The sequence below is a fragment of the Odocoileus virginianus genome, chromosome 22 (assembly GCF_023699985.2).
Source record: "Odocoileus virginianus isolate 20LAN1187 ecotype Illinois chromosome 22, Ovbor_1.2, whole genome shotgun sequence".
NCBI classification, from domain to species: domain Eukaryota; kingdom Metazoa; phylum Chordata; class Mammalia; order Artiodactyla; family Cervidae; genus Odocoileus; species Odocoileus virginianus.
In genome coordinates this window covers 35,157,445-35,177,889 of record NC_069695.1, presented here as the reverse complement: position 1 = coordinate 35,177,889, position 20,445 = coordinate 35,157,445, and the positions used below count along the sequence as shown (strand labels likewise).

The window sequence follows — 20,445 nt, the reverse complement described above, 5'->3', positions numbered from 1 at the left end:
ACCAAGATCGTTCTCTTTGTTAAGGATCCTCGGGGGGAACCATCATTTCTTACAAACATAACATTTTAATTTCACTTTAATTTCCTGGTTAAGGTGGATGACATAACAGAGCATCAGGGAAAGGCCCCACAATATATTTTTGGTGTAAAATCAAACTGAACATCCTGCCAGTCCTCAAAGGCTCTGGCAGTACATCCATTGCCTATTGGGAAAAAGTATTCAGTTTTCCTTAAATTGTGTTTGTAGACTTGAACCATTACAAAATGAGGTATAATAATCATTGGCCTAATAGATGTTATACTGTAAATTAAATTTAACTAAGTTCAATTGAACAGGCATTTATTAAGCCTATTATTTTTCAAAGTATTGTACAAAGGATTGTAAAAATAATGAGAAGGTAAATGAAAAGAAACATCTGAACAATAACTAATTTCTCACTGCAAGCATTAGCTTTGTTCAGAATATATTTAATAACCTTAGAAGTGAGAGTACCTACTATCTTCTCTCCGCTCTGGGTAGTCATCTTAGATTTCACTAGATAACTCTGCATAGGTTTCTTCAGTGTGCCCTTACCTTATATCCTACATTCTACTGCTGTATTTTGGGCTTTTATTGCCTTCCACTTAGGTTATTACAGCATGCCTTCTCATCTGTCTCACTCCAGTCGCTGCCCTTTTCCATCTGTCCTAAGAAATGTCATAAGGCTCATTTCTGGTCATGCCATCCTCTGTTGCCTAGTGGGTAAACTCAAGCTTCTAAGCGTGAAAAGCAAAGTTCGGACTTGAGTCTTGTCATCTTTGTCCTCAGCTCCCACTAGTCTCTAGTTTCTCCCAAGGGTCCTGTGCTTTGGCCACATGGAATGCCCCACAGTTCTGGAATGTGCCCCTGGCTTCCTCGTATGAGCCTTTACTCAGCCTTCAGTGGCACCCCACTCCAGTACTCTTGCCTGGAAAATCCCATGGACGGAGGAGCCTGGTAGGCTATAGTCCATGGGGTCTCAAAGAGTCGGACATGACTGAGTGAATTCACTTTAACTTTTCACTCCTTTCATCAGGCATAGTCTTCAGTCTGCTATCCGTCAAGATGTCACGCACTTGTGTGCCCTGGGGAAACCCCTTCTGAAACCTCTAGGTGGAATTACTCTCTCCCTTTTTGCTCCCAGATACATTCACAATCTATTGGAACATTTATGACACTCTGCAGTCATTAATGGACAGTTATTCCTGACACTTTTTAGATAAGCCCTTGATTGGACTTTAGGGGAGAGAAGAGACTCCGAAATGATGCAGTAAATTTTATGGTTAGGGTCATGGGAGGAAAGGGTCCTTGGGTTTCACCAGATTCTCCCAAAGATTGTTGTCCTTATCCTTTAGTCACTAAGTCATGTCTGACTCTTTGCGACCCCATGGACTGTAGCCCACCAGACTCCTCTATCCATGGGATTTTCCAGGCAAGAATACTTGAGTGGGTTGCTGTTTCCTTCTCCAGAGGATTTTTCTGACCCAGGGATTAAACCCATATCTCTTGCCTGGAGGCGGATTCTTTACCACTGAGGCACCCAGGAAGCCCATGTTACTTTGCTGAGAAAGGTCCGTCTAGTCAAAGCTATGGTTTCCAGTAGTTATGTATGGATGTGAGAGGTGGACCACAAAAAAAGCTGAGTGCCGAAGAATTGATGCTTTTGAACTGTGGTGTTGGAGAAGACTCTTGAGAGTCCCTTGGACTGGAAGGAGATCAAATCAGTCAGTCTATACACAGGGAGAAAAGCTGAAGAATCATAGCACTAAACTATAAGCAACTGGATGACATGGACAACTATTTCTTGGTTATCTTTGTAAGGAGAATCAAAGCAGTCAATCCTGAAGGAAATCAACCTTGAATATCCACTGGAAGGACTGATGCTGAAGCTAAAGCTCCAATACTTTGGCCACCTGATGCGAAGAGCTGACTTGTTAGAAAAGACCCTGATGCTGGGATAGACTGAAGGCAGGAGGAGAAGGGGATGACAGAGGACAAGATAGTTGGATGGCATCACCAACTCAATGGACATGAATTTGAGCAAGGTCTGGGAGATGGTGCAGGACAGAGAAGACTGGCGTGCTGCAGTCCATGAGGTCACAAAGTTGGACACAACTGAGAGACTGAACAACAATTGGCATAATACCTTGTTAAAGCCTGGTTGATGATGCTTGCTGAGTGGAATAGGGTAGAATACCTCCTGTTTGCCAGATGCTACATATAATCCTGAGGAGTTCTCCCTTTATTTCAATATTCGAAGAAAGCTCAGTGAGATTCCTTAAGCATGGTTTTCACAGTACCTTTATTCCTCCTTATATTCTATGACTTGAGCAGGTGGACAGAATACTAGATGCCAGAAGCCACATTGCCAAAGAAAGAGCATCCATGGGGCTGGCAAGCCTGAGGAACTGTCTTCTACTTTTCCCTGATGGCGGTTGCTCTCAGAGATCTTGCATTGCCTGCTTATTCCACCAAGATGAAGGCTAATAGACAAAGCACACAGGGACTTGGAGGATTGGGGAAGCAGAAATTAGTTGGGGACCACTGCTTTTTTCTGCAATCTGTCCTATTTAAATATATAATTAATTGTCTTTGTACAATGAAAGTCAATAATGGAGTGGAAGGCAGAAAATGCACTTCATTTGCCCATTTAGAACTGGAGAAGGAAAAGGCAACCCTCTCCAGTATTCTTGTCTGGAGAATTCCATGGATAGAGGAGACAATCCATGGGATCATATAGAGTCAGACACAACTGAGTCTCACACACACACACACACACACACACACACACACACACATTTAGAAAATAGCTCTAACCCAGTTTCCTAGTGCATGACCAGTTATTTGGAAGATGGGTTAGGAGAGCTCCTCACCTAGGGTGAGGAGAGCTCATCAGCAGTACAGATTATTTATAGGTGTCCTGAGTTAGGTCAAGAAATGAGAAGTGTATCTTTTGTTAAAAAAGAAAAATCTTTAAAAATCGATGGAAAATACTGATGAGAAAATCTGTAAAGCAGAAAGCCAACGTACCCAGCAATGATGTTTATGCTACTCTTTTGTGTCTTTTCAAAATATTGGCTCCATTTCTTTTTCTCCAGCCCCTGCAGGAGTGAGCTTCACGACACAGACTTTGACCAGCTTGGTGCCGCTGCAACCAGACAGCACTTTGCCTTAGGCTCTGAAGTTCCTGGAGAAGGCGATGGCAACCCACTCCAGTATTCTTGCTTCGAAAATCCCATGGACGGAGGAGCCTGATAGGCTGCAGTCCATGGGGTCTCAAAGAGTCAGACATGACTGAATGACTTCGCTTTCACTTTTCACTCTCATGCATTGGAGAAGGAAACGGCAACCCACTCCAGTGTTCTTGCCTGGAGAATCCCAGGGACAGCGGAGCCTGGTAGGCTGCTGTCTATGGGGTCGCAGAGTTGGACACGACTGAAGCGACTCAGCAGCAGCAGCCGAAGTTCCACCACAAATACCAGACCCTGCCTGACAGGCGCACAGTGCAACCCGGAAGCTCGGGGGCATTAACTCCTAGCCGTGGGCCACCCTTGGCCAATACAGGGCAGAGTAGCTGGATTGGTGCCTCCTCCTTTTCACCCCGGGTGGATAGTTCGGACATTTCACAACGTTCCTCAGCAGTGCCTGCACTGTTTATCCACTTTCCTTCCTCCTTCTTCTTTGAGTTCACTCTCCAAACCCACTGCTTCCACGTGAGTCTTATTGTGGAGTCTGCTTCCTGAGGAAACACGCTAAAGCAAGTCTAATCAAGTCCCTACCCATTACTGATTGGACCGTCCTGGAATAATAATTGAGAACAAAATGATGATTATGACCACATTCTAAGCAGATTCTGTTCCGCCATGCAAAGTTTCCTCAAGGTAATCTTCTCCATGATATAACATCACTATCTTATTCATCAGTGTTGAATTTGAAATGAATTGTACTTGACCTTACACTGGTTCATTATTTTTCTGAGAAACAAAGCTAATTGAGGGCATGTTAAGTCCTTTCAGTCATTTTTGACTCTTTGTGACCCTATGAACTGCAGCCTGCCAGGCTCCTCTGTCACGGGATTCTTCAGGCAATACTGGAATGGGTCGCCATGCCCTCCTCCAGGGGATCTTCCCGACCAAGAAATTGAACCCATGTCTCTTGTATTTCCAGCATTACCCGGCAGGTTTTTTTTACCACTATCACCACCTGGGAAGCCAAAAACTGAGGGCTGCTGTCACTATTATCAGCACTGCAGCAGGCCTGGGGTCCTCACGATTGCATCTTGATGACAAGTCTTGACAGATATCATGGGACAGTGAATCTGTTTATCAGGGCACTCGGCTAATATCTGGGCTTCTCTGGTGGCCCAGACAGTAAAGAATCCACCTGCAATGCAGGAGACGTAGGTTTGATTCCTGGGTTGGGAAGATCCTCTGAAGAAGGGAATGGCAAGCCATTCCAGTATTCTTTCCTAGGAAATCCAATGGACAGAGGAGCCTGGTGGGCTACAGTCTATGAGGTTGTGAAGAGTGGAAGAGGAGTGAGCGACTTTCAATTTCTACTAGTATTTGGATGTTAGAAATTGAGTTCTCAATAATATGATTTTATTCGGTATTTTTCCAAGAGAAGCTACTCAGCATCTCTTGTATTAAGTACTCCTCACTCATATCAAACAGAACTTTACAATTCCTGATGGAAAAGGAGGTAAAACAGAAGTCTTAGTCCAACACCATGAAAGAATAAAAATAGCTACAGACTTCATCCATTTCAGTGGTTATTGATATACTTGGTTTCTTTTAATCACCACATTTATAAGTAATAATTTTTTTTCTTCAGAAAAAAGCAATTTGCTCAGGGGACCAATAGGCTAGATAGAGGTTTAATACATTAGGTTGGTGCAAACGTAATTGCAATTTCAGATCATGAATTTTGAAGCATTATAACTAGACTCAAACACATCTTTATTAATCAAAATAGGAACCATTACAATCAACACATTTCTGCCAATGAGAAATAAGTTGGTTTATTCCTGTAGCATAAAAATCCATACTTTAGGATTCGATGAACTCTTGGAAAGCATTTTTTGCCTCCTGCTGGTAGTGGAAGCGTTTTCCCTGCAAAAAGTTGTTAAGATGCTTGAAGAAGTGACAGTTGGTTAGCGAGAGGTCAGGTAAATATGGTGGGTGAGGCAAAACTTCATAGCCCAAGTAGTTCAACTTTTGAAGAATTGGTTGCGCAATGTGTGGTCAGGCATTGTCGTGGAGAAGAATTGGGCCTATTCTGTTGACCAATGCTGGCTGCAAGCATTGCAGTTTGCAGTGCATCTCATTGATTTGCTGAGCATACTTCTCAGATATAATGGTTTCACTGGGATTTAGAAAGCTGTAGTGGATTAGACGGGTAGCAGACCACCAAAGAGTGACCATGAAATTTTTTGGGTGCAAATTCGGCTTTGGAAAGTGCTTTGGAGCTTCTTCTTGGTTCAGCTGCTGAGCTGGTCATTGCTGGCTATTGTGTAAAATCCACTTTTCATCACATGTCACAAACTAATTGAGAAATGGTTTGTTGTTGTTGCGTAGAATAAGAGAATACGACACTTCAAAAAGACGATTTTTTTTTTTAAATTTTCAGTCAGGTCATGAGGCACCGACTTATCAAGCTTTTTCACATTTCCAATTTGCTTCAAATGACCATGGAATGGTTAGCTCTTGGTCAACTTCTCACGTAGTTATCAGAGAATCAGCTTTGATGATGGCTCTTAGTTGGCCATTGTCAACTTTCGATGGCCAGCCACTGAACTTCTCATTTTCAAGCTCTTGTTTCCTTTGCAAAACTTCTTGACCACTACCGCCCTGTATATTCATTAGCAGTTCCTGGGCCAAATGCATTGTTGATGTTGTGAGTTGTCTCCAGTGCTTTACAATCCATTTTGAACTCGAATAAGAAAATTGCTCAAATTTGCCTTTTGTCTAACATAATTTCCCTAGTCTAAAATAAACAGCAAGTAATGAGTCATTAGCAAAAAACATAAAGTGAGAAATGTGCATTAAAAGGATGTATAACATAACCATCCTTATTAAGGAGTGCATTCCAATATCAAATGGCAAAGTTCAACAATGTAAAACCACAATTACTTTTGCACCAACCTAATAGCAAAGTTTTAGGGTTTATCTACATTTGATATCCACAGACTCAGAAACTTTGAATAAACAGGATACATCCTATTTATTCTAAACTTAAGGTTATTCTAATACTAAATTTGTACACTAAGGAAAATTACCAGACTCCCCTCACCACCCATGGTCTAAACATAATGCCTGTTGTTGTTTAGTCGCTCAGTCATGTCCTACTCTCTGTGACCCCATGGACTGTAGCCCACCAGGCTCCTCTGTTCATGGAATTTTCCAGGCAAGAATACTGGAGTGGATTGCCATTTCCTTCTCCAGGGGATCTTCCTGACCCAATGCCATTTCCTGCATCGCAGGTGGATTATTTACCACTGAACTACCAGGGAAGCCCAAGCATGATGCTTGAAGCCCAGTAAATCTCAGTCTATATTTGTTGAATGAATGAATAAATGTCTGAATGTTTGTTAACAATGGTGACAAAATGCCAACAAAACATCACTGAGAGGAAATCAAGAGGGTGTCAGGGAGGATTTTCCGGCACAACCACAGGTGTGGTTATGTGGGAGGGGTCATTTTTCCCCCTGTCTTCCTGTAGTTTGTTTCCTCTGTGTTTCCTAAGCCCAGGGATCCTGGGAGCGGGCTGCGGGAGGACACCCCCTGGATATTGCTTCATCACTCTGCTGATTGGCCCTGGGCTGATACCGTAGGCTCCCAGGAACAGAGCTTGGTGGATCACCAAGGGAAGGTCATTGCATCTCTCTCTGGCCTCCTTTAGATGGGGTTGGAGAAGCTTGAAATGTATTCCTCCTTATATACCGCTCCTTCCCAACTGACTGCAGCATTTAAGGTGATGCTCTTTCCTAAACTGTGAGAGTGAAAGTGCTTAGTTGGCATAGCTTCCTGGAACAGAGAAAAAGCAGGAGAAAAGGAAGCTGATGGATGTTACATTCAGATGCTTGGAAACAAGGCCACAGGTGTCAGTTTACTTCACAGACTGCATATGCAGAGGTAGCAGCTTGAGCAGACCAAGTTTCCAGCATTCTCTAAAAATAAAAATACTAACAAGAAACCTAAGCCTTGGGTCTTTAAGAACTTAAAGGCAATTAATGGGGAGAAGTAGCTTTAATTAAACCCACATCACAAACATCAGGGTTTTAAAATCATAGCTTTTCTCTACCAGAAATTTTCCTGATTAAGGGGAGACATTTTTGCCATTGGTCCAGCATGCCCAGAGGGAAGCAGTGTTCCATCACCTGGCACACGGGCATCTTTAATGGGTTTGTTTATGTTCTTCTGTCACCACCGACTTCCCCACAGGGAATTTTGGGGTAACGTTGTGTTCTAGTGCAATTCACTTGTCTTTATTCTCAACAAGTGTCTAGAACAACTCAACTTCAGTGAGCCACCAGGGAAGTCTCAGGAATGAAAGTGTATATCAAACACATTTGGAAGAATACAAAGATACGATTGCTCCAAGGGTTTGACCTCTGTCACTTATTTCCCTAACTGTCAACACTCCTGCTCTTTCTTCTGGCTCTTTGAGTGGAGTGACTCCTTCTATCTCTTCTTTTTAAATGACTTTTTATGTGGACCATTTAAAAAGTCTTTATTGAATCTATTGCAGTACTGTTTCTGTTTTATGTTTTCATTTTTGGCTGCAAGGCATGTGGGATCTTAACTCCCCAACGAGGGATCAAACTAGCAGCCCCTGCATTGGAGGGTGAAGTCTTAACCACTGGACCTCTCTTTGTCTTTTAAATGCATATCTTTTGGAGGGGGAGCTGTTTCTCTTGCCTGTGCTGTAACTTTAAACTTTGGGCAATGTGGTAGGCAGACTCCTAGGGTGCCCTGCTTGGCCCCACCCCAAGGTTCCTGGCACGTCAAGCACACATACCTAGTCCCAGTTATTCAATTAAACACTAATCCAGGTACTGCTGTGGGTAACTGCAGATGTAATTAAAGTCTCAAATCAGTTGTCTTGAGATAGAGTATCTGGGTGGGCCTGACCTAGCACATGAGTCCTTTAAGAGCAGAGAGTTTTTTGTTTTCCTAGCTGGTCACAGAGGAGGGAGTCAGAGAGAAACATGGATAAAGAAACAGATATTCACACTCTGAATGTCTGTGGGGAGCCATATGGCAAGAAATGTGACTTGCCTTTAGGTACTGGGAGGTGTCCCCACTGACAGTGAGCAACAAACGAGGATCTCAGTCCTTCAACCATCAGGATATGAAATCCACCAATAGTCAGTTCTCCTGGAAGAGGACGCGGAGCCCCAAGATGAGAACCACAGATTCAGCCAGCACTTGAGGTCAGCCCATGAGACTCTGAGCTGAGTTCAGCCATGCTGGGTGGGTTTCTACCTGCAGAAACTGGGTAATTACAAATGTTGTTCTCAGTTGCTAAGTGTGTGGTCATTTGTTAAGCAAAGATAAAAACTGACACAGGCAGCCAGAAATCCACATTTAAAAATGAGGCAGAGGGGCTTCCTGGCGGTCTAGTGGTTAAGACTGCTGCCAGTGCAGGGGGTGCCGGTTCGATCCGGGGTTGGGGAACTAAGATCCCATGTGCCACACAGCCAAAAGAAAGAGCAAAAACAAAAAATATGAGACAAGGATGAGGAATATGTTGATACACTAGCTTGAAGGAAAATGAGTGTGATACTAGCATTTGTTAATGCAGGCTATTCCTGTAGCCTAAGACTAGTCACTCAGCAGGTGAAAAGTGAATCTAGTGGGGCATATTCATTCATTCATGGGAGAGTATTTATTCAGGACCTAGGACATAGACAGCATTCACTTGGGTTAATTTTGCAGTGATAGAGAAACATTTTAGTAAAGAGATAACTCTCTTTTTCTTGGTTCACAAGAAATCCTGAAAGAAGTTTAGAGAAGTTATAGAGAAAAGCATATGTTCTGACTTTAAATGATATCTGAATGAAGGAAACTTTACTTTTAAAAGATGTTTCATTTACTAGAGGAAAGATATTTTGAGACAGTCCAGAGGCAAATGTATACCTTTTGTCCTCTGTTTCTTTTAAATACAATTTTAATTCACTTTTAATTGAGATGAGTGATGGAAAATTCAAACTGTAACCAGAACTAAAGACGGTGCAGTGTCGGAGAGAGGACCCTCTCATCTCCTTGTTTTTTTGTTCTATTAAGCAGGAGGGCGTCGAGATTTCTCATTGATTTCTCCTGTTGCCTTTTGTTGTTTGTGAACTTTAAGGCCATGTTTCCTTGACTCCAAAGTAATTTCTGAAAAAAGATCTGCTGACATTACAGGGTATCTGGGTCATTAACTGTGTCAATGCTCACCGAGGAAATCATTTTCTAGTAGAAGATGGTTATTTGTTAAAAATAAAGGCAGAGATGTGGTCATTTTCACATGTTTGTAAATGGTATATAGGGTATTTATTTTGTGGAAATTTAGCAGAATACCTGGAAGCAAAAGAGAATACTGCTGATTAGGAAGGAGTATTGGGAATATTATCATAGTCTCCATTCTGTTCCAGTCCTCCTAGAAAATAAAATAGTCAATTTTTGTTCCCTATTTTTTGGATACATTCCTTCCTTTGTTTTATTAAAGAATGTGCTAGTTATGGCAGGGGAAGAAGTGTGTGACAAGGTACAAAGATGAATGGCAAAGTGAAGAAGCAGAGTTGGAAAATAGAGCCTATGGAGAAATTTGAAGGAAATAAGCTTTGCCTGAAAAAAAAAATCATTTTTTTTAAAATTTGAACTATAACTGCAGTATGATATAAGTTGCAAGTGTACAATAGAGTGATTCACAGGTGGCTCAGAGGTTAAAGCGTCTGCCTGCAATGCTGGAGACCCGGGTTCGATCCCTGGGTCGGGAAGATCCCTTGGAGAAGGAAATGGCAACCCACTGCAGTATTCTTGCCTGGAGAATCCCAGGGATGGAGGAGTAGGCTGCAGTCCATGGGGTCGCAAAGAGTCGGACATGACTGAGCGGCTTCACTTTCCCTTTCACTCCATCTATGGGCTTCCCTGGTGGCTCAGTGGTAAAGAATCCTCCTACAATGCAGGACAGAGACGCAGGTTCGATCCCTGGGTCAGGAAGATAATCTGGAGGAGTGCATGGCAACCCACTCCAGTATTCTTGCCTGGAGAATCCCAGGGACAGAGAAGCCTGGCGGGCTACAGTCCACAGGGTTGCAAAGAGTCAGACATGACTGAAGTGACTGAGCACACAGTCCATCTAGAGTTATTATAAAATACTGGCTGTGTTCCCGGTGTTGTACAATGTAGCTTGAAGCTTATTTTATTTGCAGCTTATTTGACACCTAATAGTTTGTATCTCTTACCCTCTTAACCTTTTACTGCCCTTCTCCCCTTTCCCTTTCCCACTGATAACCACTAGTTTGTTCCTTATATCAGCAAGTCTGCTAAAAGTGGGCTTCTTACAATTCTTTTCTTCTAGCAGAGGTTAGTAAAATTTTTTTTTTTTTTGTGGACCAAGAGGCACCACTGTGTTATATAGTAATACTGTGTAGATATTAAGTAGAGAAAACAAGTTTCCACATTTTTACTTGTGAAGTTAAAAATATAGTAATTGAGTCCACTGTTTTAAAGGCTTTTGTTTTTTTGATATGGACTATTTTTTAAAGTCTTTATTGAATTCATTACAGTATTACTTCTGTTTTACATTTTAGTTTTGTGCCCACAGGGCATGTGAGATCTTAGCTCCCTGTCCAGGGATTGAACCTGCACCCCCTACATTGGAAGGGAAGTCTTAATTACTGGACAACCAAAGAAGCCTTGAGTCCAATTTTTAAACAACGAGAAGAATGGAATTATTTTGGGAGGATAATATTTTCCTTTGTCGGGGTTGTGAATCAGTGTTCCCTATTATCAAATACTCATCTGTGAAAACTATTCTTAGTTCATGGTTGACACAAAATAGATGCTGAGCCACATTCAGACCACAGGCCACAGTTTTCTGGCCTCTCCTTTGGAGTTTTTCAGAACAGGGGCAATGAGCTATTCTCAGCATCCATCAGTAACTGTATTAAACAGAATGAACATGAATGTCAGTGATAGGAATCAATACTTTAGCAACAGAGTAGGCAAGGGCTATGGGGAAGGAAATATGGGGAAACTAACTAGCTCTTTTGATCTTTAAATTTAGACAAAGAAGAAATCTAAAAATCTATATACCCCATGTTACACCCAGAAATATTTTTTCTAGGTGATGACTTTGTGTCAGTTTTTACATTTTTTTCTTCCATTATGTAGTTTTAAAGCTTAGTTTTGTTAATATACAAAATAAATTTTAACTGTAAATAAGGTCTGGGCCTAAAAATAAACACCCTGTTCTCAGTTAAGGCCTATTGATTTCCATGAATAAATACAGTGTAAGAGTTTTCAATAAAGTGATGCCCTTAAAAGCACACTTCCTGGATTTTTTTCTTATTTGTTTTATTGTAGAGTATACCAGGTACCATAATGCATTGTGGGTTAGGTTGTATGGCAGACAGAAAATATGTTCCTCTAATAGAGGGGTATATATTCAACGTTGACTAATACATCACATACATCAGTGTTGCTGGTTATCTTCCTAAAAGGAAGACTTCAACTTTGATGAAGACAAACCAAGCCCAATTGTGTGAGCATTTTACATGTAACTCAATGCAGCTCTTATATTCTTTGTCAGGAAGGAAAATTCAGCTAACACACATAGCGCTTGTGGGTAAGACTTCTGATACAGGTAGAAACAACTTTAAAATGAAACTTAATTTTAGCAGAGCACTCAATATATGCTTATTTTTTTCCCTTTGAGCCTTAGTTTTGTGTAGTTTGTATAGAATGTAATATCTTTCCTTTCTCTAAAACGTATGAAGTTGATAAGGTACCTTGCAAAGCAAATAACACTTCCTTGTGTGATGTCTACTCATTCTTCAAGACTCAGCCCAGTGTCTCCTGCTCCAGGAAAACTCCCATCAGCAGCCCTCACACCTAGGTCTGGGCTCTGCCTTCTTGGTGCTCCCACGCACACTCTGCCCTTATTACACTTCCAGATGTGGTGTTTGTCTCTGTAAAAATCCGTCTACCCAATTAGACTTTGGGCAACTTTAAGGCAGGGATCACATCTCACTCACTCCAGCTTTATTCCTGGTACCTAGAGTGGTGCCAGACCTTTAGTAGGGGTTCGTTATAAGCTTCCTAAATTAAAGGGTAAGGGAATGGACTCACAGAGACAGGGATGGATCAACACCGTTTCCCCCGCTGTTTTCCAAAAGAGTCAGTGATGTTATGACATAATTCAGGATGTGGAGTAAGGATGAGGGGAGCAGGAAATGGAAAAGGAGGTACCCAAAAAGGAGAAGGGCCTTTATCAGAGAGCAGGAGGAATGAGACACAGCCTGTGGTTTGCTGGATCCAGTTAAGGCCAACGGTGTGCACCCTTTGTAATGCTGGCTGCAGGGTTGCCTAATCAATGTGGGTCATTTTTTCTTTACTTTTCCTTCCTTCCTCCCTCCCTCTCTTCCTTCCTTTCTCACTTTTCCTTATTTATTTAATTAGCTATGTATTTGTTAATCCTTACCATTTTGTACTGTCTTTTAAAAATTTTTTTGAAAGCACTCAAGATATTTTATTCTGGCATCTAATATAATTTCAGCAAAGTATTTCATAGCTTATTTTATACAAAATGGGCAAGGAGAAATATTTATTGAACATTAGTCTTTACTTAGAAACTTAAGTAAAACATAGAGTACATATAAAAAATTGACCCTACTCTGAAGAGCCCTGAAATTGGTGAATGAGAGAAAATAAGCACACCAAAAAAATTTAATAATACCCAAGGCAATACACAACACTTCCTTACTCTTCTTCAATACCTGACAATTTATTTTCTAAAATATATGTTGATCCTGCCGCTTTCTTTCTTAGTGGAGGTCCCCGATCACCTCTCGCCCGAACCACCAGTAGAGTTCCCCATCTCTACTGAAAGCAGCCTAGGGAAGGCTCTGCGCAGCAAAGGTTTATGAGAACAGAACACCGTCTACACTGAGGGCCACTGGAGTGGTAACGAGGGAAAAAGGGAGAGGGTTCCATCACTTTCACTGCTGAAAACACAGAGATTCTTCCTTTTGTTTACATATGAGTGATGGGGTTGAGGGGGGAGGGGAAGCTTTCTTGTGGGAGCATTTTCTTGGTCCTTTAACACCAGTCCCCGAAAGGGCTTTTATGACTTATCAACATGCGGGACCGCAAGCACAATCCCAGGTTCCTTCCTGCATCTGCAGTGTTCTTCTGTTGCATCTTGGGGAACTGGTTTAGCTTCCTGTGATGAGCCTGCCAACGCAGAGATGCAGGAGACATGGGTCCGATCCCTGGATCGGGAAGATTCCCTGGAGGAGGAAACGGCAAACCACTCCAGTATTCTTGCCTGGGAAATCCCATGAACAGAGGAGCCTGGCGGGCTACAGTCCATGGGGTTGCAGAAGAGTCAGACATGACTGAGCACGCATGCACGCACAAGCTAAAACACATCTTTGATATTTGACCCAGCTGGTTTTTTCTTCCTTCTTGTCCTGACCCAAATTTCAGCCCCATTTCTAGCTACTAGTGCTGGGGAAGAAGCTGCAGATGAGCAAGCTGAGGAGTAGATGTCCCCGGTGCATTCCTGTAGCTGTAAACTGAGAAGCCTGGGGCTGGAGGTGGTCCCCCCAGGGCCACAAGACGCATTTTGCTAGAGATCCTGGGAGAGCAGAGATGTAAAGGCGGCTGGTTTCCACATTCACCAAGTGCCTAATGCCCATGCTAGGTATTCAAGAACTATGTCTATGTGTGCAGGAGAACATTATGGTTTTCATTTTTAAAATTCATCCAATACTAACTAGAAAATGAGAACAGTTATTAATTTTATGGCAGTCGGTTTTCAAAAAAGAAGAGAGTAAGTTCCTACACATGAACTTGGAAACACTCTATTTTTCAAGAGAAAATGAATGTGATAATCTGATGGAAGTACTCCTGGCATGGAAAGTGAAACTGCTCACTGATGGATGAGCCAGCTTGCCGCTACATGTTAAAATTTGGGAAAAAGTTGAAGCAAGTTTGTTTCTTTAAGTATCATTGTCTCTTCTTTTGCTATGGTCTGATGTAAGCAAAAGTAGTTAATGTTCTGATACAAAGGACTCATTTTTGTAGTTTCAGAAAGAAACTTAAATGTTTTCCAGGAGCTTGTAAACATTTCCCTATATTTGTAAAGACAACATGGAGGGCTTAATATTGGATATTTTCTAAAGTTTTTGGAAGCCATTTGGAGGGCTTGGAGCTTACAATACCAAAGTTAGAGAAAAGAAGAAAACCCATCCATCTGGATTTAAACCATTCCAAGGGCAGGATACATATCCAGAGGTTCATCCATTCCAATACTTCAGCAGTTGAGTCATTTAGCCTTCAGAATTGTTTGGGAAAAGTCTTTCTACCATTTGTGTATCATACTCTCTTATTGTTGTATAAACATATATATTTTTTATTCATACTTGCAAGAAAGCCTACTTTTAATAAACCAAGTAATAGATGTGAACTATGGGATTCACAGGGCTAGGTAGCCCAAGTAACAGATGTGAACTATAGGATTCATGGGGGTAGCTGGCCTAAGGAACCGGCATACTTACAATTGCATTTCTTCTGAACAAACCTCAACTTGCATGCTGTTCTATAGGTGGAGAGTCGGATACGATCCAGGTCTTGAGCCCCTGGGGGTAGATAAAAGGCACACATGTGGTCTGCTTGCTTGTGGAAAGGAAGTGATCATGGTCATAAATGAAATAACTACAAACCTAACCGAGACATGCAATTTGACTTTCATCTTTACTAGGATAGAAATTTAAGACCTGAGGTCTGTCCCGTATGCCTCAGGTTCTGGGACATCAGGTTGTCAATCCTGTCCCTGGGTTAAGGAACACAAGCTCAGTCCTGTGGTGTCTGCCACTTCTGAGAACAGTCGGCTTAAACTGCTAGATGACTCCAGATAGTAATGTTATCAAATGATGATTTTAAATGCACTGTAATCTGTAATTAGAGTACAGCTGGGAGGTGAGCACAGGCTGAACGCTGGACATCTGCTCTTGGTTCCTTCAGGCCAATTGCTTTTAGAAGCCTCAGTTTTCTCATCTGGGAAATGGGATTGACGATAATACTACTACTTACTTCATGGACTGTTGAAGGATAAATGAGTGTCTATCAATCTAAGACACTGGGGACACTGCTTGGTACACATTATGTACATCATTATTGTTACTCGTGTCTATCCTACAAAGCTTCCTGTCAACCTCAGAGGAGTCTCCTTTCTAAAAACAACCACGGTTATAGACTTGTGGTTGCCAAGAGAGCGGGGTGAGGGAGGGATCAGTTGGGAGTTTGGGAATAGCAGATGCAAACTAGCATATATATAGCATGGATAAACAGAAGGTCCTATTGCACAGCACAAGGAACTATATTCAATATCCTGTGATAAGTCATAATGGAAAAGAATGTATGTATATGTATAACTGAATTACTTTGCCATACAGCAGAAATTAGCACAGTATTGTAAACCAATTAAAATAAATTTTAAAAAATAAAGAAAAAATTAAAAAAATAAAGACAAGCACTATTCTTTCTGCCACTGTGGCCTCCAGTTCCTCCCTGACATAGCATGTTCTTTGAACTGCTTTCTTTAGCCCACTTCTTTACTCAAGGTCAAGAATCCAGCATGGCTCCCGATGCCCACAGCACCAGGGCTGAAAGTTCTGCCCGGAATCCAAGCCCCGCTGCAGGCCTCTTTCCTTCCTACCTTCCCCACAACATTCCCCACCACTCTGCCCCCAAACCTCTGCTGGGCTTCAGCTGGTCTCCTCATCAGCCCTTGTAGATGGGCTGCTTGTTACAGCAACACCTGAGTTCCTGGCCATCCTCCCACACTCCTCCGAAGGGGCTAATTTCTAGACTGTCTCTAGAACAGAGCAGATGTTCAACTAATGTCTGTTTGCTACTTCTAAATGTTTTGCTTCTTTCAAGCCCATGCTTATATTCATAACAGATATCAAGGCACATGGCTCTACTTTGATATATTAAAAAAATTTTTTTTGGCTGCACCATTTGGTATGCAGGATTTTTTTAACTTTACTTATTTATAAATAACAGGAGACTCAGGTTCCATCTTTGGATCGGGGAGATCCTCTGGAGAAGAAAACGGCAACTCACTCTAGTACTGTTGCCTGGGAAATCCCATGGGCAGAGGAACTTGGCGGGCTACAGTCTGTGGGGTCACAAAGAGTTGGACATGACTTAGTGACTAAGCAACATCACCTATTACTCCATGGTTTTATGAGGCAGTTCACTAACATTCAATCTTATGAGAGTATATTACTGACGAACAGACTCATTGATACTGAATGCCTGAAGGATCAAAGAGGGAGGACTTACCTTCACCCAATGCAGAAAATTGCCTAAATATGTTCTCAATAGATGGACATTTAGCCAATGGCCATAAAAGATTACTTGCAATGAAAGGGATAATTTTAAAACTTAGTGAAAATATATGAGCTATATATTTAGTAACCCTAATCTTTCTCTTCCTAGTTGTATGAACTTTGAGAAGTTTTTACTTGTCTTCCGATTTCTTCACATATAAAATGAGAATAGCATCAACTTTTACCAGCTGGTAACCTCTGTAGCTGGTACCTAGTGAGCACTTAACAGCAAATGGACATCCTTATAAGGTTTTCGGTGTCACTGCTGAGCACCAATAAGTGATAGACATTTCTTCTTTATATTTGGGCTCTCATTTGCCTCCCTGTAACTTCAATCCATTTCATCTGATTTCCCTTCTGAAACCATATCATCTTTTCTCCCTGCCACTTAACAAAATTTATTTTTCAAAGATTGGGAAGCAGCTATTGTGATCATCATTAGCATCTGGAGATTATGTACAAAAGTTCTTGTCATCACAGAGTTTAAAGTTTAGGTGGTGGGGGCAGGGGTAGCGTCTCCTTGAGACTTTCGGGTTGAAGAGTCCAAGTCCAAAGCCATTTCAAGTACAATGTCTACCCAGAGAGTGGCATACAATGGGAATCAATATATGGATGTTGCTATTATTGTTATTATCATCAGACATGGACTTGAGACCCTTACCCATTCCAGTGATCCTGTTCTGTCTGACTAATATCTCCTTGAAATGAGATATATGAAGTTAACCCAAAGTGAAAAGTAGAAGTGAAAGTGTTAGTCACTCAGTTTTTTTTCTGACTCTTTGTGACTCGGTGGACTGTGGCCCACCAGGCTCCTCTATCCATGGAATTTTCCAGGCAAGAATATTTGAGTGAGGTACCGATTCCCTTCTCCAGGGGGTCTTCCTGACTAAGGGATCGAGCCCAGGTCTCCCATGTTGCAGGCAGATTCTTTACTGTCTGGGCCCCCAGGGAAGCTCAAAATTGGCCCAAATGCCACAGCTGTTGCCTACCTGCGTGGAATGGACAGAAAGCAATTGTTACCACTACTGATAAGGGAAGTAACTGATGCCATTTTTTTCTATAGGTGGTTTATTCTTCTGGCTCTTTTAAGCTAGAAGTTCATTAAAACTGGCTTTTGAAATCATAAGCACTTCTATTAAGTCATATCTTTTCTGTTTAAATGCTTATTTGGGGGCTAAATGTAGGACTTCACATTTAATCTGCTTAGTTTCTTTTACTTTTTAAGCTCATATTTCTAACCCTTATGATACTTATATTTTTATTTTGCCACTGGCATTTCAAAGGACCTTCCTAGTTTCATGTCGTCTGTCAATCTGAGAGGCTCATGTGGGAAATGAACTCTCTAGAATACAGGATAAGCAGAGACACAGAGACAATCAGAAATACATGAGCATTAAATCTGTCTTTTTCCCCAGGGTGAAGCTGTACTTTTAGCAATGCTCAGTTTGTTTCAACAATTAAGAGAATCTCAGTATCTGTAAATAATCCTTTAAAGAAGACATTATGGACATAGACAATTCATGTAAGTTCTTCAAAAATAATGATTCAAGCCCCAGGATTAAAAGAACTGTGATGCAGCACACAATTAAATTTCTTAGTTCCAGTGAGACCTCATCCTCTAAGAACAGAAACCCTGGATCCTCTGCTGCTCCTTCTCATAGGGTTCCTACGGGCATTCAGCAAAGGTGCCACTCTCCGGGATGCAGTAAAAGGGGTGTAGAGATGATGCCTAGGGTCAGGAATACCCTGACTCCTTTGCCCATTACCATGTAGATGCAGCTGACCCTCTGCTTAGTTCAAACCTCAGGTAGGGGTCTGGAGGTCTGGCAAAGCCTTCAGTTTGTAAAGCTTCTTTCTGGCTGAGGATGTAAGCCCTGAATATTAAAAGGATGTGGTGAGCAATGATGTTTAGCTTTTCAGATGCAGCAGTCCACTGCCTCACAGGGATCATGTAAGTGGCAACCACGGGATCCATCACGGATTCTGGAACTCAAAAAAGCTGCTGAGACAGACTGGACAGGTTCTTGCTCCATTTACCCATCTTGTTTAAAATAAATTTGTTGGTCGCTGGCCCAATAAACCATGAACTCAATTCACTTTGACATGTGTGGTCTTTCCTTCAAAGTCTATAAACTCATAGCCTACCTTGGGTGTAGTCACATGTCTTCTGTGTTCAAGCCATTGTCTAAAATCAAACAGCTGTCCAGGGCCACAGAGTCTTCCAAAATATAATTGGAGGCTGTCCTCCAAGTTGATGGATCCATTACTTATTCCTCCAGATATGGTCTCAACTCCACCTACGCATCTACATAATTGTATGGCGATACAGCTCACACTTCCCCAATGCACGTACAACCTGAGACTTTCTTCAGTATTTGCTAAAGTTAAGGTTCATTTTTATCTTGTGGTATTTTCCAGAGCAAGCAGTTTAGTAACCTTATTAAAAAGGGAAATAAGCTGACTTAATTCATTTATAAAATGGATGGAATTTGAATAAATGAATAAGGAAATAAAATCAATAGAGTAATCCTTATTCTTAGCACGTTGAAATGTCTAGGATTACCACTACATTTTGTCCATGATCTGAGAAAAAAAAACAACCCATTTTATCTTGAAACCTACATCAAAATCACTCTATACCCTCAAGAATCTAATTCTTCCTTTGTAATAAAAACCAAAGTATTGTACTTCTTTATATTTTTGAAAAAGTGAAAGTGAAAGCTGCTCAGTCGTGTCCAGCTCTTTGCGACACCATGGACTATACAGTCCATGGAATTCTCTAGGCCAGAATACTGGAGTGGGTAGCTTTTCCCTTCTCCAGGGGATCTTCCCAACCTAGGGATCAAACCCAGATCTCCTGCATTGCAGGCAGATTCTTTACCAGAATCTTGAGCCACAAGGAAAGCCCTCTCTATATTTTTGCCTCTTTATTAAATAATAGTGTTTTCCCATTATTATTATATCATAGGGATATGATCCTGTTTAAAAAACTTTTTATTTTGTATTGAGGTATTTCCTGGTGGCTCAGATGGTAAAGAATCTGCCTGCAAAGCAGGAGACCCAGGCTCCATCTCAGGTTTGGGAAGATCCCCTGGAGAATGGAATGGCAACACACTCTAGTATTCTTGCCTGGAGAATTCCATACACAGAGGAGCCTCTCGGGCTACAGTCCATGGGGTCGCAGAGAGTCAGACATGATTGAGCAGCTAAGACTTTCACTTTCACAGCCGATAAACAATGCTGTGATAGTTTTAGGTGAATAGGAAAGGGACTCAGCCTTATATATATATATATATGTATCCAATTCTTTAAACCATGGAGACCTGACTCATCTAAATAATATCTTAGATTTGCTTCATAATTATATGGTGGGGGCTAAGCAGTAAATCAAATTGCCAACATCTGCTGGATCATTGAAGAAGCAAGAGAGTTCCAGAAAAACATCTATTTCTGCTTTATTGACCATGCCAAAGCCTTTGACTATGTGGATCACAATAAACTGTGGAAAATTCTGAAAGAGATGGGAATACCTGACCCACCTCTTGAGAAACCTATATGCAGGTCAGGAAGCAACAGTTAGAACTGGACATGGAACAACAGACTGGTTTCAAATAGGAAAAGGAGTACATCAAGGCTGTATATTGTCACCCTGCTTATTTAACATATATGCAGAGTACATCATGAGAAATGCTGGGCTGGAAGAAGCACAAGCTGGAATGCTGGAATCAAGATTGCTGGGAGAAATATCAATAACTTCAGATATGCAGATGACACCACCCTTATGGCAGAAAGTGAAGAGGAACTAAAAAGCCTTTTGA

At 41.5% G+C, this 20,445-nt stretch overlaps 1 protein-coding gene across 26 annotated transcripts in view; it reads right to left on the bottom strand.

Moving 5' to 3' along the window:
* Positions 1-20,445, bottom strand: part of DTNA (dystrobrevin alpha) — a 419,063-nt gene that overhangs the window by 119,191 nt on the left and 279,427 nt on the right. For 24 of the 26 annotated variants that reach the window (XM_070452805.1, XM_070452802.1, XM_070452813.1 and 21 more), the window contains one exon: positions 14,789-14,869. The exons of the other annotated variants lie outside the window; for them this stretch is intronic. In XM_070452805.1, coding sequence (XP_070308906.1) covers positions 14,789-14,869 — 81 coding nt within the window. The remainder of the gene's footprint in view (positions 1-14,788; positions 14,870-20,445) is intronic. 26 annotated transcript variants of the gene reach the window in all.